Source organism: Rhinolophus sinicus, chromosome 2, assembly GCF_057876585.1.
Source record: "Rhinolophus sinicus isolate RSI-liver-muscle chromosome 2, RSI-T2T, whole genome shotgun sequence".
Taxonomy (NCBI): Eukaryota; Metazoa; Chordata; class Mammalia; order Chiroptera; family Rhinolophidae; genus Rhinolophus; species Rhinolophus sinicus.
The window spans coordinates 124,328,351-124,353,662 of NC_142502.1; the positions used below are offsets into that span (position 1 = coordinate 124,328,351).

General features: G+C 34.8%; 1 protein-coding gene across 8 annotated transcripts in view; it reads left to right on the plus strand.

Annotated features, from left to right (window-relative positions):
* The window catches only part of TSGA10 (testis specific 10), a 106,731-nt gene extending 83,682 nt beyond the window's left edge, over positions 1–23,049 (plus strand). For 6 of the 8 annotated variants that reach the window (XM_074332357.2, XM_074332362.2, XM_074332355.2 and 3 more), the window contains 5 exons: positions 8,460–8,669; positions 16,913–17,115; positions 18,820–18,928; positions 19,104–19,249; positions 22,311–23,049. In XM_074332357.2, coding sequence (XP_074188458.1) covers positions 8,460–8,669; positions 16,913–17,115; positions 18,820–18,928; positions 19,104–19,249; positions 22,311–22,335 — 693 coding nt within the window. In that variant the 3' untranslated portion in view covers positions 22,336–23,049. Of the gene's footprint in view, positions 1–8,459; positions 8,670–16,912; positions 17,116–18,819; positions 18,929–19,099; positions 19,250–22,310 lie in introns of all 8 variants that reach the window. The other 2 variants (XM_074332359.2, XM_019753883.3) reach the window with 1 other exon arrangement.
* The last annotated feature ends 2,263 nt before the right edge of the window (positions 23,050–25,312 follow it).

The following is a 25,312-nucleotide window of genomic DNA, read 5'->3' on the forward strand; positions in this document are numbered from 1 at the left end:
GTGTATTTTGTAGCCCAGGCGTAGTCTATCTTATTGAATGTTCAACGTGACCCTCAGAAGAATGTGTATTCTGCTTTTGTTGAATGAAATATTCTAGCAATGTCAACTAGATTCAGTTGATTGGTGCTGTTCAGTTATTTACTGATTTTCTGCCAGCCATATCTGTCAATTACTGGGTGTTGCAGTCTCCAACTATAACAGTGGATTTGCATATCTCTCCTGGCCATTCTATCATTTCTTGCCTCACAGATATTGACACAATGTGTTGTTAAATGCATACACATCAAGGATTGTTTTGTCTTGGTAAATTAATCTTTTTTTTATCATTATGTAATGCCTCCTCTTTATCCTTGATAAGTTTCCTTGCAGTGAAATCAGCTTTGTCCGAAATTAATGTAGTTATTCTAGCCTTCCTTTGACGAGTGTTTGCATCTTTATACTAAAGTGAGCTTCTTGTAAATACGTATATTTGGATCTTATTTTCCCCCCCCACTCTCACATTCTGTAATTTTAATTGTATACAAGTCCATTCACATTTAAAGTGATTATAGATATGATTGGCTTAATATTTACCATATTTGTAACTGTTTTCTATTCATTGCCCTTGTTCTTTTTTTTATCTCCGACTCATTTATTGCTTTTTCTGGTTTCAGTTGAGCATTTTATATGATTCTATTTTATCTCCTTTATTAGCATAACCATGTACTTCTGTTTTAGAAAACTTTTAAAGTGGTTGCCCTAGAGTTTTCAATATATACTTATGACTAAGTCCACTTTTAAATAGCACAGGAATAGCACAGGAATAGTGCAGGGATAGCGCAAGTATCTTATAACAAAATGCTGAAAAATTACTCCCTCGCATCCTTTATAACATTGCAGTTATGCATTTCACTTATTTATAAGCTATAATAAATCATCCAATATAGTGTTGCTATTGTGTCAAACAAACTGTTGTTTATTAGGTCAATCAAGAATAAGAAAAACAAAATATTTATTATACTTTTGTGTGTTCTTTCTCTAATGCCCTTCCTTTATTTACATAGATATGAGTTTCTGACATATCATTTTTCCTCTCTCTGGAAAACTTCTTTTAGCATTTCTTCCAAGGTAGGTCTACTAGCAGCATTTAGTTTTCTAGTTTTTCAGTTTTCATTTGTCTGAGAAGGTTTATTTCTCCTTCACTTTAGAAAAATAATTTCTCTGGATACAGAATTTTAGGTTGGCGGTGTTTTTCATTCAATACTTTGAATATTTCACTCCATCCTCTTATTGTATGCATGGTTTTTGAAGAGACGTATGATATAATTCTTATCTTTGTTTTTCCAGGTAAGGTGTTTTTTTCCCCCTCTGGCTTCTTTCAGGAATTTATCTTTGTGTTTGATTTTCTGCAGTGTGAATACAAAATGCCTGGGTATACATTTTTGCTTCTGGTGTCCTCTGTGTTTCCTAGATTCTGGTGTGGTGTCTGTCATTAATTTTTGGAAATTTCTTAGTCACTTTTACTTCAAAGTTCTCTTCTGTTTCTTTCTCTTTTTCTTGTCTTTCTGATAGTTCCATTATGTATATGTTACATCTTTTTCTCTGATACTGACCCCGAAGACCTGGTGGGCTCCTGGAGATAAAACTAATGAAAATGTGGGGGCCTCCCTAAGGCTGGGACCCCAGGAGGTTTTATCTCTCAAGCTAGTTCACACTCAGTCTCCAGCAAGTAGTCAATTACCCTGTAAGTGTTGCTACCTGTTACTAGCTCCAGGGGCAGCTTCTGCAACTGGTAAGCTGTGATTCTCCATGGCCCTGATTCTCTTTGACACAGGGGGTTCATTCTGAACAACATTTTTGCTGGATACAGAATTCAAAGTTGGTAGGTATTTTTTCTTTCAGTATTTTTGCAATGTTTTTTCATTGTATTCTGGCTATGTCGTTTCTAGAGAGAAATCTGAGATCAAGCTTTTTATTTCTCTAAACATAATGTTCCTTTTTTGACTCTGCCTATTTTTAAGATTTTTGGCTTTATCATTGGTTTCCAGCAACTGGACCTTGTGCAATTGGGATTAGTATTGTTATCTTTATGTTTATAATACTCAGGGTCCCTTGAGATGATAAGTTTCATTAAAATCAGGAAATATTGGTCATTATTTCTTTAAATCTTTTTTTGTTTTTCCCCCTTGCCTTCCCCTTCCAGAACTCCAATTCCCAGCATGCTAAATCACTTGATATTGTTCCACAGATCAGTAAGGCTTTATACATTTTCCCCCAGTCTTTTCTCTTTTTGCTTCATTTTAATAGTTGCTGTTTTTGTGTCTGCAAATTTACTGATCTTTTCTTCTGATGTGTCTAATCTGATGTTAATTACATTTAGTGAAATTTTAATGTCAAAGATTATATTTTCATCTCCAAGAATTCTACTTGGTTCTTTGGAATGTCTTTCACTTCTCTTCTCATTATTTTTATTTTTCTCTTTAAATCCTTGAGCATATTGAGTGCATACATAATAGCTGTTATTTTTTAAAATATATTTTTAAAAATTATTTTATTGGGGAGTATTGGGGAACAGTGTGTTTTTCCAGGGCCCATCAGCTCCAAGTCATTGTCCTTCAATCTAGTTATGGAGGGCGCCGCTCAGCTCCAAGTCCAGTTGCCATTTTTTCAATCTTAGTTGCAGGGGGCGCAGCCCACCATCCCATGCGGGAATTGAACCAGCAACCTTGTTGTTAAGAGCCTGTGCTCTAACCAACTGAGCCATCTGACCACCCCATCATAGCTGTTTTAATGGCATTGTTTGCTAATTCCATCAGCTCTGCCACTTTTGCTTCTGTGTCTATTGCCTGATTTTTCTCTTGATTATGGGTCTCTTATTCCTACTTCTGAGCCCAGTTAGTAAATTCTGATTGTAGTCTGGATGTTGTTGATTTTACATTATTGAGAGCTGGATTTTAAAAGTATTGGGCTTGTCTGTTCATTTCTTGACATTTACTTTATGTTTCTGAGGATTGTTTACAAAAGCTCTTTAGGATAACTCTAGAATAGTCTTTATTCTAAGGCTAATTTATCCCCACTACTAAGATGTGACCCTTTTTGGGTCTCTATTGAATGCTTTGTATAGTCAGTGAAATGTGAAAGTGTCTCTGCTCTGACTGATGAGATATCACATGATTCCTGGCCTTATACCAGATGTGGGAATTGTTTGGCTCACAATTTTTCTTGGAAGATTGTTCTTTGCCTGGCCTCATGGTGTTTCACCTGTACATGTGCCCATTTCTGGAACTCTTTCTCTGAATAACGCCCTTCTCGCTGGCATGCGGCTCTATAGCTTCTAGCCACCTCGGCTTCCTTGAACTCAGAGCTTTTTCTTTTGAACTCAGTGAGATCACTGGACCAAGTTTAGGTTCTTTTCCCCTGTGTCATGGTCCAGAATTTGCCTTTACCAAGGTGCCCTGGCAACCACAGGTTTCCCCTTGTTTGTTTTTCTTCCTTCAGAGATCACAGTTCTGTGCTATCTGTTATCCATTGTCTGAAAACAGGCAATTTTGTTTTCCCTAAATTTTGTCCATTTTTCTAGTTTGTGGCAACAGGGTAATTCAGGCTCTGTTATTCCCTCTTGTCTGGATTATAGCTATTTTGAAGCTCTTGTCTACTGATACCATCATCTTTGTCATTTTTGCAACTGTTTACATTCACCGATTTTTATCCTAATCGTGGGTTACATTTTCCTGCATCTTTACATGTTGGTGTTCTTTAAGTGGATGTTGGACATTGTGACTTTTATTTTACTTTGCTGAATGTTAGATTTTTGTTGTCTTCCTTTAAAGAGTTTTGGATTTGTTCTGGCAGGCTGTTAAATTACTTGCAGGTCAACTGATACTTTCAAGATTGTTTTTAAGCTTTGATAGGGCAGGTATAAAGTAGCCTTTTCTGTAAGACTTGTGTAACCCTTACCACTAAGGTAGGAACCTTCTGGATTCTCTGTTAAGTGTCCAGCCCAGGGTGTTCATTAATGAATCTTCACTTTGACTGGTTCAAACACTGGTATCTCCCTAACTATGTATGAGCTATGGGATTGTTTACTTCAGAGATTTCTGGTGGTTCTTTCCCAGGCTTCTAGAGTTTCACTCTACATGTTCATGGCTCAGTATTAAGCAACAGTCTCAAGGAGACTTCTTGGCAAATTTCTGATATATTTTTTATGTAGATCCCTTGTTTCTGGAACTCTACCCCAAACATTCCAGTTGCTTTTTTCTGTCTCCTCAACTCAGCAAAATAACGATGTTCTGATTAAAGTTTCCTTCCCTGCACCAGAGACTGGAACGTGTCTCCAGACAGAAAGCTGGGATGGTCACAGGGCTCATCGTGATGAGCTCACAGTCCTGTGCTGCCTGTTGGCCCCTGGAGGGAAGCAATCCTTCCTTCCTCCTTTTCTCCCTCCCTCTTCTCCCTCCCTTCTCTCCCCCCTCCCTCCCTCTTGCCCTCTCTCCATCCTTCTCTCCTCCCTCCCTCCCTTCTTTTTTTCCTTCTCCTCCTCTTTCGACCCCCCACCCCCCCTTCTTTTCCCTTCCACCCTTCTCCTCCTCACCAGTTTTGTAGTTGTTAACAACAGGAGGTTAAGTTCAGTCCCAGTTATCCTATTATGGCTGGAAACAAATATTATACATCTTCTTAAAAATCCTTTTCAACTGTTTGTCTCTAATAAAAATCATATAGCTTGATTTTTAAAAAATTCAATCTGAGAATATCTTTCTAATTAACTGATAAGATTAATCCATTTCTATTTTTTAAAAATTACTGGCACATTTAGGTTTACTGTTACTGATTTATTTTGTACTTTCTACTTGTCATGATTCTGTTTTCTGTTTATTTATTTATTTATTGGCAATATTGGATAACAGTGTGTTTTTCCAGGACCCATTAGCTCCAAGTCAAGTCGTTGTTTTCAATCTAGTTGTGGAGGGCGCAGCTCACTGGCCCATGTGGGAATCAGGGAATCAAACCGGCCACCTTGGTGTTATGAGCACTGCGCTCTCACCAACTGAGCCAACCAGCCGCCCTTGTCATGATTGTTTTGTTTCTTTCTTTCCTTTTATTTGTCTTCTATGTGTTTGTTTTCTTTACATACTTCCTATCCCTGCTGCTCGTTGGTTTGGAAGTTGTACATTTTCAATCTATTCTTTTAGCAGCTAAAGTTGTAATATGCATATTTAACAAAGTCTATCATTAGTATGTCCAACCCTCCTCCTAAACAATATATAGTCCTAGGAATATTTGAATATTGAGTTCAGCACCCTGCTTACTAGGGTGTGTGCACTCTCTCCTATTCTCTCTCTCATACACACACTCACACACCAATCGTAAGATATTGTTGGTACTATTTTAGTTCCACCTTGTTTTTTCATATCCTTAAAAATAAATTATTACTATTGTTTTTATCCTTTCAGTGAATGCTTATTTTTCATTCTTTGCAAAATTCTTCATTCATCATTACTTCTTACCTTCTATTTATTCCTTTTCAGTTTCCTTTCTTCAAAACTTTCTTTGATCTCTAAGTTAATTTTCTCAGTCTTTGTCTAAAAATGGCTTTATTTTACCCTTGTTCTTGTATATTAGTTTATCTGAATATAGAATTCAGATTTAGAGGTATTTTCCCATGATAAGTTTAAAAATAATTGTTGTCTTTTTTGTTGAGAAGTCTGTTCTCATTCTAATCGTTATTCCTTGTAAGTCTGTCTTTTGTCATTGGTTCCTTTTAAGGTCTTCTCTTTTTCTTTGTTTGTAGTTTCACTATTATATATCTAGGTATGGATTTGTTTTGGGAGGGCTCTGGTTTTGTTGCACTTTTTTGGTCCTCTGTATTCATGCCTTTTATTTAGTCTGGAAAACTCTCAGGTGTTATTTCTTTGAATATTACTGACTCCAAATTCACTCTACTGTTTCCTTCAACTCTTTGTAATATGCTTCTTGGGTCTTCTAGTCCAAATTTTTATTGATCTTTTTCTCATAGTTTCCATATATTTATATCTCTGTGCAGTGATCTGTTTTCCTGTTAATTCTTCCCTCTTCAGCTGTACTCATCTATTCTTTGATTCATTCATTAAGGCTTCATTTTTGTGACTACTTTTTCTTTCTTCCAGAAGTTCTGTTTGACTCTTCTTCAAATCTGCCTGCATTTTCCTAAGTCATCTACTTTTCAAAATTTCTTTAATGTCTTTAAAACTTTTAAGCATATTTTCCATGCCTTCTAAAATATTTTGTTCAGTAATTTGAAGTTTTACAAGTCTCATCCTGCTGTGTGTTATTTTACTCTGACTCTCCCTCGTGGTGGGTTGTGTCCTCCTGTGTTTGATTGTAAGCGCCTCTTGAACAGGACCTTTTCCCCTATAGAGTCTTGTATGGCCGGAAGACAGATTTGCTTCTGTAAAGGGATCTGGGTTATCATTGGCATGGGACAAACTTCATGTTAAAGTTCAGAATTTAGGATGGGTAGTATAAAATCAGACTCCAAAATTGAGTGAAATCAGACCAAAGATTTCAATTTCTTACAGAAGGTATTTTTTTCCCTATCCAGAGACTAAATCTAGATAAAATTTTGTTATGTCTATGAAGTTGAGTGGATTCCCCCCGCCCCTCCCCGGAGCCTCCTTTCTGGGGTACAAGATTATGTAGAGGTCTCATTTCCAACTCTCAGTTAGTCCAAAATTCTTGTCTCCTATCCTTGCTTGAATGTTGAAACATAAGCCATTCAGTGTCCTGGGTCTTTTTACACCCAGCTGTTAGCCTGCTCATTTGCTTCCTTCTCTAGCTTTGTTGTCTCTTTGTTTTTGGCCTGTGAGAATTTCTCTTTCTTCCCTGAAAGCTCATCTATGAATTACAAAAATAATTTTTGGTTCTGTTTTATCTTAACCTTTAAGAAAAGTGTTTCCTCTTAACTGTCTTACTAGAACCTGAAACATCCAGAGTGACCTTTGCAAAACACAAAACTAATCATATCACTTTCCTCTTTAAGACCTTTCAGTGGATAAAGACCTAAATTTGAACCTGGCTGATTAGGCTCTCTGTCTTGTAAGTTGTATATACCTTTTCAGCGACATCTCCTATCAGTCTTCTCTGTGATCTCTGAGCTTCAGCCATCCTACCTTTCTCCGTGTTCTTGGAGCACTCTCCCTCCAGAGCCTTTGCACTTAGCATTCCTGACCTGGAAAGCTGCTCTCCCCAACACGCACTCTGTATCTACTCACCTTTCAGCTCTTACTCAGCTCAAGTGTCATTTACTCAGGAAAGCCGTTCCTGACTTCCCTCTCAGTCTAGGTCACTTTTCTTTATTATGTACTTTTTTTTCTAGAAGTATTTGCTTAATATGTATTTACATATTCCTCTGTATGATTATTTGACTGATGCACAACTCCTCCATAGTCTGGAAATTTTATAAGAGCAGAGACCATTTTGCTTACCATTGGATATGCTTCTAGGCACGTTGACTGAAACATAGAATATCCTCAACAAGTATGGCGTAGATGGATAGATGGGTGGGTGGGTGGATGGATGGATGGAGAGAAGTTTATTTGAAGAATGAGTGAGAAATAGAGTGAGTGAGGAAGGAAGGAAGGGAGAAAGGAAGGAGTGAATTGTGCCCAAATAATTTATTCCAGGAATAAGTTTTTGTGCTTTATACTTGCAAAAGCAGAAAAAATGTCTTTATTTGCCTCTCAGTTCTGTTAGCTTCACATAATAGCAAATACTTCTCTGTAGGTGGCAGTGCACTTACGTAAGACATTTTTTTTCCTTGAAAAAAGGGGGGTATGGAATTATCTTGAATGTTTGAAAGCGTTTATATAACTTGAATCTCATATTACCATTTCTAAAAACATGCTCTTGTTTCTCATGTGGATGTATTCTTAATTTATACTTGCCCTTCTTAATTTATACTTGCCCTTATCTTTTTCCTTCAGGTATTAGTAAGTGCTAGAGAGTTATCAGCCCTCATTTTATGAGATTATGGTCGATATCAACATGCCATTCAAGAATTGGAAAATTGGGTATTATGAATGGAACAGTGGCTAATGTTTTGTTTGCCACTTTATTGTTAAAGACAACAATATTTATATTACAGAATAATTGAAACTGTGGCAAATCTTGACAGAACTATAGACCAAATGTATATATCTCAACTAGCTTTGGGGTTGAGACTTTCAAATGGGAAAGTTGTTTTCTAATTACATTAAAAAGCATGATCAGTTGACCACCTTATGTATAGAAATTTGAAACCCAAATTAATTTTTCCCAGAGGGCTTTGTACATACTATCACCGCCTATATTATCTAATGTTTCTCATAATGTAAGTATACTATCATTAAAAGATTTGCCCATTTTGTTTTCCATGTTGTAGTTTTTTTACAAGTTAGGAAAAAATATATATATGCATATATATATATATATTTATATATATACATTTAATAATTTTGTTTTTGCAGCACTTAAATGCAGAAAGGTCTTACAAGTCCCAGATTTCTACCTTACATAAATCTGTTGTAAAGATGGAAGAGGAGCTTCAGAAGGTTCAGTTTGAAAAAGTATCTGCCCTTGCAGACTTGTCTTCCACAAGGGAACTTTGTATTAAACTTGACTCAAGCAAAGAACTTCTTAATCGACAGTTGGTTGCTAAAGATCAAGAAATAGAAATGGTATGCAATACATTTAAAGTGGTTCTATTCATGTTTCTATTACTATAAAATTACTACAAGTTTAGAAAAACAAGTTCTTTTTTATAAAACAGTACATCAAGACATGTCTTTCATCTTTAGATCTTATTTTTAATGTCCAAGAGATTAATTTGACAGCTATGTTCCAACAATTCAAGAATATAACAGAAACTCTTTGAATATGTAATTTACAGTACTTTTAGCCTGAAGAATTATAAAACGCATTGACATACCAATCAGCAAAGAAGGGCGAGGTTGAGGTTTATCCAGCTAAATTATAACTTTAATGATACTCTTTTAAGCTCAATTAATTTACTAATTGGGTTCTTTTAAATGGTAATTCAGTTGATTGTATCTACCATGTGCCTGATATTGTGTTCTCACTGTGAATATAATGTTCAAAAGATATAGGCCCCTGCCCTTAAGCCCCTTCCAGTCTTGACATACAAATGATTTGGGATACATGTTATACTAATAAGAAATAATCAGGGTTTTAGAGAGGGGGTTCCTATTTGGCAGAAGGGAGGAGGCATTCCATTCAAAAGGAACAACAGCATAGCAACATATGGAGCTATAAATGAATTCTTGAGTGAATAGTAAGTAATTTGCAGTGGCCTGTGTAGCATGCATGGCTGACAGTGGCTGGAGATGCATCTGGAGAGACAGATGGAGCCCAATCCTAAAGGGATATGCATACAAGTTGCACAGTGTAATTAAAATATCAACAAATTTTGGTCCTGTTTACATTTCTGTTACTACCAAAACTTATTGAAAGTTTAATTTTGTTAGTCTACTGTTTGTTGCATTTGAGAATCATGTGTCTAGCTGGTAAGAATCCACTGTAAACATTTAATTAATGAAGTGGTATATGACAGAATTCTCAGACTCTTCCTTAAGTCATTTTTATTTCAGCAAGAACCTTTTGATTATGAAAGTAACTCATGAATACTCGCTGTAAAAATTCAAATAATATGTTCTTAATTTTTCTTTAAAAACATATTTTACTTGGTGTTTTCAAACTGGAAAAGTAATACATGTTGTAATAACTGAAACACGTGTTATTTTTCAGTTTTGTTTTTTCTTTTTTTGATAATAGCTAGTCTAATGAGTGTGAAGTGGTCAGGCTAATTCTCGTTATATTTTAAAATACTCCTGACATAAAATTTTTGCCTTGAAATTTAGTCATTGATGTCTATATGTTTATTTCCATAATAAGCTATAATTTCAAGTGCAAGGACTATTTTACTTATCTTTCTATTTCTTCAGCTGTACTATGCATAGAGAGACACTCAATTTTTTAAAATTAAACTTTCAATTTTGAGATAAGTGTAGATTCACATACAATTGTACAACATAATACAAAGGAACCCTGTATATCCTTTACCTGGGCTCCCAGGGGTAGCATCTTGCAAAATGGTAGTCTAATATCACAACCAGGGTGCTGATGAGGATATGGAACATTTCCATCCCAGCATCCATCATGTTGCCCTTTGTAGTCCTATCTGCTTTCCTCTCATCCCACCCCCTTCTTACCCCCTGGCAACCACTAATCTGTTCTCTATTTCTATAATTGTGTCACTCCAAGAATGCTATATAAATAGAATTATACAGCATGTAACCTTTTCACTCAGCATAATTCTCTGGAGATTCATCCAGGTTGTTGCATGTGTTAATACTTCACTCCTTCTGTTGCTGAGTAGTATTCCATGCTATTGGTGTAACATGGAATGTTCCAGTTTGTTTAACTATACAAGTTGCATAGTGTAATTAAGATACACGCATTGAAGGATATCTGGGTTATTTCCAGTTTGGGGATCTTACAAAGTAGGCTATTGTAAACATTTCTGTACAGGTTTTTGTGTGAACAGAAATCTTCATTTTTCTGTAAATGTCCAGGGATACAATTTTTTGATCATATAGTAGCTGCACGATTAGTGTTTTAGGGAAGTGACACATTGTTTTCCCAAGTGTCTGTACCATTTTGCATTGCAATCAACAATGCATCAGTGATCCACTTTTAATGTTTCTTTGTCAGCATTTGGTGTTGTCACTATTTTTTCTTTTAGCAATTCTGATATGTATGTAGTGCTACATCATTGTCTGGTTGCGTTTCCCTAATTACTAATGAAGTTGAACATCTTTCTGTGTGCTTATTTGTTATTATATATCTTCTTCAGTGAAATGTCTCTTTAAGTCTTCTTTCCATCTTCTCCTTGGACTGTTGCTTGTTTTAATGTTGAGTATTGAGAGTTCTTTATATATTTGAGATACTAGTCCTTTATCAGATATGTGGTTTGCAAATATTTTCTCCTACTATGTAGCTTGTGTTTTCATCCTCTTGTCAGGGTCTTTCTCAGAGCAAAAGTTTTAAATTTTGATGAAGTGCAATTTATCAATTTTCTTTTTATGGATTATGCTTTTGGTTTTAAGTCTAAGAATTATTTTCATAGCTCTAGATCCCAAAGCTTCTGGGATGCCTGGTTTTATTCCAGAAATTTTATAGTTTTATGTTTCACATTCAATTCTATAATTCATTTTGAGTTAATTCCTGCATGTGTGAGGTTTAGGTCAAGGTTCATTTATTGCCTATGGGTGTCCAATTGCTCTAGTATCAATTGTTGAAAACACCACCTCTCCTCCTTTGAATTGATTTTGTGAAATCAACATTTGTGAAAAATCAGTTGGATGTATTTGAGTGGGTCTGTTTCTTGGTTTTCTATTCTTTTATATTAATCTGTTTCTTTCTCCACCGATACCAACACAGTCTTGATTACCATAGTTAATAATAAATCTTTAAATCAGGTAGGTAGATTCCATCCACTTTATTCTGCTTTTTCAAAATCGTCTTTGCTATTCTAGTCTCTTTGCCTTTCCATGTAAGTTTTAGTATAATCTGTCTATTTCTTCAAAAAATCTTGCTGGGATTTTGATAGGAATTGCATTAAACCTGTACATCAATTCGGTTGGAACTAACATCTTTGCTATGTTGAGGCTTCCAATCCATGAACACAGTATGGCTTGTTTAGATCTTCGATTTCTTTTATTAGCTTTGTGTAGTTCTCAGCATGCAAGTTCTACACACATTTTGTTAGATTTACACCTACAAAATACAAATTATTTGTTCTTTTATTGAATCACTGTAAATGATATTCTAGTTTTCATTTTGCTGTTAATGTATTCATTGCCAGTATATAGAAGTACAATTGATTTTTGAATGTTTGTCTTACATCCTGTGACCTTGCCGAACTCACTTACTAGTTGTAGGAGTTTTTCTGAAGATTTCTTGGAATTTTCTATGTAGACAATTATGTTATCTGAAAATAAGGACAGTTTTGTTTCTTCCTTTCTAGTATTTATGCCTTCTCTTGTCTTTTTGCACTGGTTAGTACTTTAGTGCTATGTTGAATAACAGTGATCAAAACAGACATATCCTTTCTTTCTTCCAATCTTAGGGGAAAAGCATTCAGTCTTTCTAGAGGATTTTATAGATTTTTTTTTTAAATCAAGTTAGGGAAGTTTTCTTCTTTTCCTATATTTCTGAGAGTTTTTGTCATGAGTGGGTGTTGAATTTTTGTCAGATGCTTTTTCTGTATCAGTTAATATGTTCATGTGATTTTTCTTCTTTAGCCTGTTGATTTGATAGATTACACTGATTGATTTTTGACTATCAAACCAGCTTTGCATCCCTGGAATCACTCAAAATATTTTAAATGAGAAAGTAGAGGTTAGAGGAAAAAGATCTATATTTCCATCTTTATTTCCTGATGAAAATGATTTAAAGCACTAGAATAAGGAATTTTAGAACCTTTTATAGTCTTAGTTTTTTTTTAACTTATTGAAATATAATTCACATGCCATACAGTTTACCCAGGTCTTATTTTTATATCTTCCAAATAAATAAATCTGTTTTTTATCTAACTCTCCTCAATAGGAATGTTGAGAACATGAATTCTAAATATCCTTCCTTTAATATTCTTTAATTACACGTAGATATTAAATTACTAAAACCAGAAATAAAAGAGGGAACATCACTACCATCCTTACAGAAAATGAAAGGATTATTATAAAGGTATATTATTAGCAAATAAATGCCAAAAATTAGATAACAGGTGAAATCAATAAATTCCCAGAAATATACAAAGTACTGAAACTCATTTAAGGAAAAATAGAAAATCTGACTATAACAAGTAAAGAGATTGAGTTAGTAATTTTAAAACTTCCATAAAAAGAAGGCTTCAATTACGAATTTTTCCAAATGTTTAAAGGTGAATTGATGTAAACTTTTCACAAAAATCTTCCAAAAATAGAAGAGAACACTTTCTAGTGTATTATATGAAGGCAGTATTACCCTGATGCCACAACCACACAAAGACATCAGAAGAACAGAAAACTGTAGATCAATATACCTTATGAATTTAGATGAAAAATTCTCAGGCAAAATACTAGAAAACTGAATCCAACAACATATAAAATGAATTTTATACCATAATCAAGTTGATTTATCCCAGAATGCAAGGTTGATTTAATTCCTAAAAATCAATTAATGAAATATATCAATAGAATAAAGAGCAAAAAACAATGATCATCTCAATAGATGCAGAAAAAGCATTTGAAAAAATCCAACACCATTTCACGACTTTAAAAAACTATGAACTAGAAATAGAAGTCAAGTTAACCTAATAAAGAGCACCTACAAAAAACCCCACAACTAACATCATACTTAACAGTGAAAGACTGAGTATTTTTCCTCTTTCTTGTCAGTAACAAGACAAAAATGCCCTCTTCACCTCTTCTATTCAACACTGTACTGGAAGTTCTAGCCTGGGAAATTAGGCAAGAAAAAGAAATAAAAGGCATCCAGATAATAAAGAAATAAAACTCTCTCTATTTACAGGTGATATGATCTTAGATATAGAAAATTTTAAGGAATTTACTAAAAACTATTAAAACTAATAAATGAGTTTATCAAAGTTGCACAATACAAGATCAATATACAGTAATCAATTGCATTTCTATGTTAACAATGAACAATTCAAAAATGCAAATAAGAAAACAATTCCATCAAATGGAATTACACAAAAAAGGAAAGCATCAAGAGAGGATAAAATACTCAGGAATAAATTTAACAAAAGAAGTGTAAAACTTGTATGTTAAAAACATTGTCAAAAGAAATTAAAGAAGACCTAAATAAATGGAAAGACGTCCCATATTCATGGATCAGAAGACAACATTGTTAAAATGGCAATACTACCTCAAATTGGCTTCTTTATAGAAATTGATAAGATGATATACAATTAATATGGAAGTACAAGTGGCTTAGAATAGCCAAAATAATCTTGAAAAAGAAGAACAAAGAGGACTAACACTTCCTAATTTCAAAAATGGCCACAAAACTGCAGTAATCTAGATAGTATAGTACCAGCATAAGGAGAGACATATAGTTCAATGGAATAGAATCATGAGTCCAGAAATGAACCCCTGTATTTGTGGCCAAATTATTTTCAAAAAATTGGTGCCAGTGCAATTTAATGGGGGAAAGAACAGTCTTTTCAACAAATGGTATTGGGACAACTGAGCATCTCCATGGAAAAGAATGAAGTTGTATTTTTATCACATACCATATGCAAAAATTAACTTAAAATGGATTATCTTCCCTCCATATAAGAGCTAAACTTAAAAAAACTCTTAAGAAGAAAGCATACAATTAAATCTTTATAACTTTGGGTTAGGTAATCCTTTCTTAGATACACATAAAAAACACAACAAAAGAAAAGAAATAGATAGAAAAGTCTTCAAAATAATAATAAAAAAAACTTTGTGCTGCAAATTATATCATCAATGAAGTAAAAAGACATTTCACAGAATGGAAAAAAAACATTTGTGAATCATACATCCAACAAGAGAATTGTATCTAGAATAAAGAACTCTTACAACTTAATAATAACCTGAAATAAAGGGCAAAGGCTCTCAGTAGTCATTTCTCTATAAAAGATACATAAATGGCCAATAAGCACATGAAAAGTTGCTCAACATCATTAACAATCAGAGAAATGCAAATTAAAACTATACCATTTTACAAAGACTAAGACGGTAATAATAATAGTAATAATAATAATAATAGTAGACAATAACAAGTGTCGGCAAAGATGTAGAGAGTTTGGAACCCTCATACATTCCTGATGGGAATGTATGACAGTGAGTCCACTTTTGGAAAACATTTTGACAGTTCTTCAAAGTTAAAAATAGGGTTACCATAAAGCCCAGGAATTCTACTCCTATCTATTGAAGAGGAATGAAAACTTAGGTCCATGCAAAAACTTGTACACAAATGTTCTGAGCAACATTATTTATAATAGCCAGAAAGTGTAAATAACTGAAATGTGCCTACATCTATGTAAGGGAATATTACTTGGCAATAAAAGTAATGAAGTACTGATACCTGCTAAAACATGGATAACTCTTGAAAACATTAGGCTAAGTGAAGGAAGCCAGCCACAAAAGACCACACACCCATTGGATTCAATTTATATGAAATGTCCAGATTAAGGCAGATCACAGAGAGAGAAAGTAGATTAGAGATTGCTTAGGGCTGGTGCTGGAGCCAATGGCGGAGTGGGAGAGGTGGGAAGTGACTGCTAATGGGTTTTATTTTGGGAGGATGAAAGCTTTTAACACTAGAGTGTGAGATTGTGGAATGATCTACAACTCTTTTAATATACTAAAACAATTCAATTGCACCCTTTAAGTGGGTGAGTTGTATGGTATGTGAATGATTTTCCCATAAAGCTGTTACCGAAAAAACAGTGATTCTCCATTTTGTATTATTGCCAAGGAGTATATGAAATTGCCATTGCCCATTTTAATGTTAATAAACACATGCTAAGAAATTTGTCAATTTGATAAACTGGAACAGTGGTTCAACAAAAAGAGATTGTGCTCCCTGGTGTACATTTAGCCATGTCTGGAGACATTTTTGATGGCCACAATGAGAGTAGGGAAATGCTACTGGCTTCTCGTGAATAGAGGCCAGGGCTGCTGCTAAACATTCTATTAGGCATAGGGCAGCTCCCTATACACCAAATAATTATCCAACTCAAAATATCAGTATTGCCAAGGTTAAGGAACCCTGGACCAGAAATAGCATCATGTTTTAATTTATATTTCTTTGGTTATTCGTAAAGGTAATTTTTTCCTATATGTTTATTATTAGGTTGGTGCTAAAGGTATTGCGGTTTTTGCAATTATTTTCAATCTTTTAAACCGCGATTCCTTTCGCACCGACCTAATTTTTATATTTTGTAAGTTTTCTGTGCATATCATTAGTTCATATTTCTCATCAATTTGTATGAGTTCCTTATATTAGTAAGATATTACCTCTTTTATTTACTGAGCTTAATTTCTTCCAGTTGTTTTCTTGTAAATTTTAAATTTATATTGACTATCAATATGTTTTTGTGTGGTCAGACATCATTTTTAAATTGTTATCTAGCCTAGAAAGTTCCCTTACCTGCCTACCCCTTCCCCAATAATTTCATTTTTATTAAATCCTCTTTTCTTAGAGTTTTACCTTTTTACATTTAACTTTTTAAAATGCATATGTAATTGGTTATATTGTGTATTATGAGATAAGGAATCATTTTTTTCTAAATAGTAATGTCTGGTTTTCTTCCTTCCGAAGAAACCCTTAGCTTACAGAGCATATTCCAGGCTTGAGATAACCTTCAAAAAAAAATGAAGCTTTCCAAAGATTTATTCAAGAGAGGGAATGTGTCATCATTCCTAATTTTCCTTAACTATGGAGCACGATGACGTTCCATAAGGTAGTTAGGTGCTTGTAACTCCCCTAACTCAGGACAAAGCAGTAGTTGCAGACCACACCATGGCAGTCTTGCAGAAATATATAAATACACATCAAAGCTGCAAATGGAAATTGTTTGCAGTGCAGTTTGGGATTAATAAGTCTTCACTTATTAATGAATTTTCTGATAAGATCAGAGAGTTGGGGAAAGTGATACTGTGTGTGTGTGTGCGTGTGTGTGGTGTGTGTGTGTGTGTGTGTGTGTGTGTGTGTGTGTGTGGTAAGAAGAAAGACACAATTTCTAATCAAGAAATGAAAAGGGGTTGTCAGGTTATAACATAATAAGGAAATGTTATAAGCCTCTGATAATCTGTGAGTTAAGTGAATGAAGAGGAATAAGTACAGATATCTTCCTATTATTGTACAGATGGAGAATGAGTTGGATTCTGCTCGTTCTGAAATAGAGCTCCTCAGGAGTCAGATGACAAATGAGAGAATCTCCATGCAGAATCTAGAAGCTTTGCTGGTAGCCAATCGAGACAAAGAATACCAGTCTCAGATAGCACTTCAAGAAAAAGAATCTGAAATTCAGCTTCTTAAAGAACACCTTTGCTTGGCAGAAAATAAAATGTGAGTTGGTTAGCAATATAATAACATAAAGTCATATTTCTTAAATTTTTGTACTTTATAGGTTAATGGAATTTTAAAGCTGGAATTTAGACAAATTAAGCACCCATAATTTACCATTAAACTGGGGACCAGAAATATTGTGATTTGCCTAAGATGCAGTACTTATTTCTATTATGTGTTTATCTAGATCGATCTAAATTTAAGTTTAACCATCTCCATTGATTGTTTCCAACAGAGCTTTGGGTATAACAGGATGTCTGATCTAAAATATTGCCTTTAGGAAATATTATAACCAGATTAGAAAAAAAATGAAATACTTCTGAAACCAGAAGAATTTTTCTATTTATGGAGCCCCCTGGTATTGCTACCTAATTTTTCCATTTGTCTCATAGCATTTCCTTATGCACCTATAAGTGCACTCGTATACTAGGTACCTGGAAGAACTCCTGCATCCACAGAATACGGAAGGCTTACTGCCCTTAGAACATTGATTTTGGCTTCTTTTTCTTTTCTTTTTAGAATCCCTACCATCATTTGCATCTTATTAAATGACCCTGGCTGCAAGGTTGGCTAGAAATGCCTGCGTGGATAGTGAATGTTTTATTACTAAACTTGGTCACCTCTCACAAAAACTGACGGGATGCTTGGCCTCTGTTCTTATCTGTCCCATCTATAATGCTTTTTCATCCAGCCTCTGCCCCCCTGTCTGAGCTTGGGATCTGGGGAAGGATAGGAATCATGGTCTCAGGAATCAGCCATTCCCAGGAGCCCCTGGCTAAGCAAAGGCTGCAAAGCCAAGGCCAGTTTCCTTCAGAAACTGTTTCCAGGTTAAGGCAGCTGCGACTGAGTCATTCTTTTCAGTCACCACAGCTGGGCTTTTGTGATACCTTCAACTGGTTAGCAGGATCACTGACTCCAGCTGTTAGGAGGAAAGCTGCCTCAGTGATGTGTGCCCAGAGGCCCACCATAAAGGGTCCATTCAGTTTCAGCTGGCTGACAAGTCCTGTCACTTAGAACTGGTAAACATGGTAAACTTTCATGTTCTTAGTCTCTCCATTTAGATTTCAGCAGTCTCTAATGCAGTCCTGGAAGCAAGCAAAGAGGCTAGAGTGTTCTGTGCAAGCAGCACTCGTGTCTGTCACTGTCTTCCTTACGATAGTGGGTCTTATTACAGGGTTTTTGAGGCATTGCATAGCCCTAAGGAAGACCCTGCTGATTGAAGAGAGGTTGTATTTTTAACAGTGTATGCAGGTATATCAAATTAATTATAAGTATATGTAAAGCACTTGGTTGATTTCATATACTATATATAACAGACCACATTAATCACAGTGCTAGTGAATTCCAAGGTTCATTATTTGGTCATACTATGACTTTGCATAGAATACCTCAAAGTACTTTTATAAAAATAATTTGCAGTAAATAGATAATATAGATAGATAATAGATAATATTACCCCATTTAAACACAGGGAAATAGACACAGAGAAGGTTTAACTAACTGAATGGGACTGGCATGGCGTAGGCTTTTCAAGTAGGCTAGTTTGTACATTTCCTACATCTAACCTTGGCATATACATTCATATAAATCACAGTTTGGTTTGGATCCAGCTGAGAAAACATTGCCAATATGGTTCAGGTACTCTAGGAGCCCTAGGCATATTTTAAGTTTAATCAGGTGTCACCCTTCTATTCCCTTCCACAGGGCCATCCAGAGTAGAGACGTGGCCCAGTTCAGAAACGTCGTGACGCAGTTGGAAGCTGACTTAGACATTACCAAACGACAACTAGGGACGGAGCGCTTTGAAAGGCAGGTTTTGTCTCTAGGCACCATTTAGCCTGGGAAGCATTATTTCTTAGATAACAGCAGATTTCAATTATTTCACGATGGTTGGGTCTTAAAGTCTGACTTGAATTACAGTTTTACGACAGTATTAATGATATCACTGGATACAAAGTGAAAAAGCCTCACTATTTTGCTTTAGGGAGAGGGCTGTGCAAGAACTCCGCCGCCAGAATTACTCAAGTAATGCTTATCATCTGAGTTCTACAATGAAGCCAAACACAAAATGTCATTCACCAGATCGTGCTCACCATCGATCTCCTGACCGAGGCCTCGATCGATCACTGGAGGAGTGAGTGGTTTAGGATCCATTCTGTGGGGACCATATAACAATAGATACAGTGACTATTTGAGGGAGTAAGGAAACAGTAACAGTCTATCGTGAATAGTGCTATTTAGACATTGCTATATGATTGGATATGTTCACATAAAAGTAAAGTATTTTGAGAATTTTATATACATATGCTAAAGTGAACAATCTCCATTTTATCGAATGTTTACATAAATTATATCTTAAAAATCTGATTTTCTTTTTATTTCTACATCATCAATTTTTTAATATACTTTCATTAATTATTAATTTGGTTAATTATTATAGTACCATAAAAGACATATGGTCTAGGAAATTAATAAGCTAAATTTTCCAGAGGAAAATATTTTAGATATATTCTTATGTCACAAATTTTGTAAAAAACGTTTTTATCGAGAAATAATTTCAAACTTACAAGACGTAACAAAAAGTAATACAAAGAACATCTGTATACCTTTTACCCATACTCACTATTGCTAAAATTTTGCCCCATTTGCTTTTTATGTGTTTACGGGACAACACATGTGCTGTCTCATTCACTCACACTCTTTCACATGCTCTCTCCCTCTACACACACACACACACACACACACACACACACACACACACACACACACAATTAAAAAAAAAACAAAAACCAGTACTTCCAGTTCCAAATCACCCTCACAGGTTTCTTTTTTGCCTCCTTCCATTCTGTATTTGTAAGCCCTCTCTTCTGCAGTGAGAGACTTGGCTCAACACCACATGTTTGTTCCACAACCTCAGCATTCTCACTCATTTGCTCAGTCCCAGAATGCATCCAAAATAGTTTCAAAATTTCTTCTCCTAAGTCACTACAATAAACAGACCAACTTTTTAAAAAGTTCAGGATCTGTTTGCAGTTCTCCCTTCCTATTTCCATGGGCTGCCTACCCTAAGCCTTGAGTGCATTTAGTCACATATTGTGTTGTTAAATTGCTTGGATTATTGTTTTCCTTTCTCTGTGATTATGGTATATATTTGAAATAACATTAGACTTACTTGTTTCAATTTGCTTTCATTTTTCACCTTCCTAGTTTTTTTCCTTGATTTAATTTTTGAGTATATAGATTAATATGCTTTCAAAAGTCAAAACTCTGCAAAAGTAATACTTGAAGAAGTATCAGTCTCTTGTGTATGCTTTCTATCCCACCTCTCCAGTGAGAAGGGCTTTTTTGTGTGTGTTTTGGTTTCATTTTCAACTTCTAGTGTTATTGCATTGTGATTAGATAATATTGTTAATAATATTTCTGTTTTATGGAAACTACTGATGTATTCTTTGTACTTTACTACATGATCAGTTTTTGTGAACAGTGCACGTGCCCTTAAGAAGATACATTCTTCTCCGGGTATAGTGTATATATATCTAAAAGATTTACCTTTTTGATTTTTAGTTCTTTTATATCATTGCTTAATTTTTGTCCACTTGACCTGTGGTGCTAAGAATGGTGTTTTAAAATCTCCTATTATTAGTATGTTTTTATTTTCTTCCTGTATCTCCTACACATTTTGTTTTAATAGGTGATTTGCTGTTTTATTTGTTGCATAGATGTTTTGAACTGTCATATCTTCGTCGTGGAATGTGGTCCTTTTCTGACACATTTAATCTTTTTGGATGGGTGAGGGGATGGGCATCTACTTGGTATTAGAGTTAGCAACTCCTGTTTCCTTAGTGTCTGCATTTGCTTGGTAAATCTTTGTCCATTTCTTTACTTTTAGCTTTTTTGAATCACTGCATTTTTAAGTATCTCTCTTGTATATGGTATGGATTTGAATTTTGCTTTATGAGCCATTTCAAAATTCTTTTTTTAAATAGGTGAGTTAATCTCCTTCATATTATTAATATGACTGTTAAATTTGATCTCAACTCTGTCATATTATCTCATGATAGCTGTGTTTATTATGTGACTTTACTACATTTCTTTCTCAATTTCGTTATTCTTTGCGTTTGAACATTTCTTTTGATATTCAGGAAGGTGTGTGTTTTCTTATAGTAGTTACCTTTCCTTTACTACTTTTAGTAATGTCCTTAATCCTCTTTTTTCTTACTTAACTTTTGCTGTTAATTTTAAATGGCATCTTTTGACTACCACCTGTTATTTAGATGGCAATCAATGTACTTAATTTGCTTTCCTCCAACCACTGGTCTGTCTCCTCCCCCTATAGTTTTGCCTTTCTGAGTTGTCACATAAATGGAATCATGCAGTATGTAGCCTCTACTGTTTGACTTTCACTCAGCATAATATATTTGAGATTTTTCCACGTTGCTGTGTGTATCAGGTGTTGTTGCATGTGCCTTTTAACTGCTGCATAGTATTCCATTGTATGGCTGTACTACAGTTTTGTTTCATTTTGCTTTTATTTGAAAAGGATTACAGTCTCACAGGTAGTTGCAAAAAATAGTACAGACAGTTCCACGTATCCTTCCCCCAGCTTACCAGTGGCACTACCTGACAAACCAGGAAATTGATATTGGTACAATACAGTTAATCCGTAGGCCTTATTCAGTTTTCACTGGTGTTTACATGCACTCATTTGTGTGTGTGTGTACAGATTTTTTACACACCACACATATCCACCACCACAATCAAGATACTGCATTGTTCCATCAGCACCAAGGAACTCGTGCCCCCGTGATACCCCTCTGTAGTCACAGCCCTCCCCTGGCAAACACTAATTTCTTCTCCAGCTCTCTAATTACATCATTTTACATAAATGGAATCACAAACAGTATGTAACTTTTTGAGATTGGCCTTTTTTTCATTTAGCACAATATCCATGAGATTGATCCGAGTTATATGTATCAATAGTTCATTCCTTTTTATTGTCGAATATTATTCCATGATATGGATGTATCACAGTTTGTGAAAACTGAGCAAAAAACCACATTGTATCTGTTTTTCTTCACTAAAGCTAGGAAAAAAATCTTAAGTATTGCCAAATTAATGTTAGAGTATATTTTTTTATACATGGTATAATCGGCGAGTTAAAAATATTAATTTGCATCATGTGTTTTCTCTCATAGGAATCTTTGCTATAGAGATTTCTGACACACGAAAAGATTCTTCACATCCTTGGGGAAGGTCAAAGTTACAAACTGATTTTTTTTTTGCTATATGATTGCATTTATCTTTTGAATGCTTGACAATGTTAAATGTATTTATTAACTTTCTGGCTCTGAATCTCTGTTCTCATGTGCCATATTGCAGTGATAGGAGATGACTTATAAAAACAAAAATGTGTATGGCTCTTTCTATCCATACAGTGATAGTGAGTGTAAAACCTGCTTACTTCACTATTGAACACTGTTATGTTAACTATCCGGAGTAAATAAAGAAGCTTATAAAAAGCGGGAAGTGTTTTTTACAAAACTGATTTCCTTTCCTTTCTTGGTATCTCAAATAATTGCTTGTTTAAATTTTTTCTTTGTGATTTATGCTTTCATGGCTGGAGAAGCTGTGCCAGACTAGACACGGTTTATCAATGCTCCGATACTGGCCTGGGACCCAATATTCCATTTTGGAACCAACCTGACATAAATTCCAGGCCATAATCTAACTTTAAAGCAGCAGGTAGTAGGAGTGTGTCAGAGTTTTTCAATCCATACTATTGTACCACTAATTAACATACATTTCCTATAATTGTGTTTACCCCTACCGTTTTTAGAAAGGTAGGTGATGCTATATCTGTCAAGAATGTAAGATTTAAAAAAAAATCTGTATTTTTAATAAGTATTCTTTAAAACATTAAAGTACTACAATCAACTTAATTGCCATTTTATTTGTTTTTTGCCTGTGGCAGCTGTCTGTTATATAGAGTAATAAGTCCCCTAATGTTTCCTTATCCCCCTAAAATCTCCTAAATCTCTTACTTTTTCTGTCCATAGGCTTTGATTTAAGAGCCTGAACACTACTATATTTTACTGATATAATCTATTTGTGTTCTTGCCATTAAAAAAAAGCCCTGTCATTAGTAGTATTTGTAAGATATAGACAATTTCTCATTGTAAAAAGTCACTATTCAGTATGACTTCAGTAATGTAGGCTAATGCTCTATTTTAGATCTTGTGTAATTTCTGATATTTTACTCTAAATTCATGCTACATAATCACTTTTGTTTGATTTTTAAAAACCTTGAGGTTTACTCATCTAGTTCAAGACAGTCATTATAGATTGGTTTAAAAAATTGAATAATTTAAAATAAGATGTCCTTTTATAAACATTGTAGGCATTAATATACAAAAAGTTCTTTCTAATATCAAATAATATATTGATAAATATGCAAAATTAACCTTTGCCAGGTGATGCAGTGACCTAAGCACTAGGTCATCGTGACATTAATTTTAGTCTATCCACCTCCTAGATGAGCTGACAAGGAGCTGAGTGTCGCCTGTCATATGTGCTGAACATACGTCGTATGTGAAGGGCGTTATGTGGGGAGAGGGGATAACAGAAATAGGAAAGAAGAATGTAAGAAAATACTTCCATACTTGATTAAAAGTATACTGTACTTGACTTGTGCCGTTACTTGCAGAATATTTAAAAGGAAACTTGTATGGTAAGTATAAAGGGGCCAACACTATCCAAAGGTAGGAAAACCTCAACTGTATTATATGTTAAAATGCAAAGAAATGATTTTTTCTTGTAACGTTTAAAGACATTCATTGGTTTAAATGAGATTCTAATCACTTGACATAAATATATAATAGCCTATTGATATGGTAGCGATTGCCTAATGCAATAAAATACACAATACAAAAGCTACAGCAAACATATTCTTTCTTTGATGACAAAAAAATCTGAAAAAGAGCTCTCAGCTTTGAAATGTCATGTTCAATACAAAACATCCAGTCTTGCTAAAGTAAGGGTGTTTTGAAAGAGAATTGTTACCCCTCTGATTTAAATATTTCAGAGGCACTGAATCACAGTACTTTTAAACCAAATTAAACAATGTCTCCTCCTTGCATTCTCTGGCCTTGTTTCCCACTATAGAGTGTCAGGAGCCACTGTGTCAGGAGCCTGAATCCTGATCCCAGATGCCATCCCAGGTCACTCCCTTCCCTTCTTACTGCACAATTCAGTCAACCTAAATGTCACTTCCTACTACACAATATTGAAGAAATTAAAGAAGACCTAAAGAAGTGGAAAGACAACCTGTGTTCACGGATTGGAAGGCTTAATATTGTTAAGATGGCAATATGCCCCCAAACCATCTTCAAATTAAATGTAATCTTTATCGAAATCCCAATGGAGTCTTTTTTTTTTTTTTTACAAAATGGAAAAGCTAATCCTCAAGTTCACGTGGAATCACAGGCGCCTAGAATAGCCCAAACAGTCTTGACACAGAAGAACAAAGTTGGAGGACCCACATTTCCCAATTTCCAAACTTAAGCTGCAGTAATAAAATAGTGTAGTGCCGATGTAAAGACAGACATAGGGATAGATGGCATAGAACTGAGAGTCCTGAAATTTGGCACAATGGTGCCAACACCATTTAATGGGGAAAGAACACAGTGTCTTCAATAAGTAACGCTGGGACAACTGGATAGCCACATGCAAAAGAATGAAGTTGGACCCATACCACACACCACATACAAAAGTCAACTCAAAATGCAACACATCCTTAAATGTAAGTGCTAAAACTATAAAACTCCTTAAAGAAAACATAGAGGCAAATCTTCATGACCTTGGATTTCACTATGGTTTCTTAAATAGTCCTTAAATGACAAGCTACAACAAAAGTAGATCAATACGACTTTATCAGAATTAAAAACTTGTGCATCAAGGGACACTATCAAGAAAGTGAAAGACAACCCAAGTAATGGGTGAAAATATTTGCAAATCATGTATCTGATAAGGGGATAATATCTAGAATATATAAAGAATTTTTATAACCCAACAATACAAACCAACTCAGTTAAAAAAATGGGCAAAGGACTTGAACAGGCATTTCTCCAAAGAAGATAAGCACCAATAAGATAAGGCCAATAAGCACATAAAAGATAATGTCACTTGTCAGTAAGGAAAT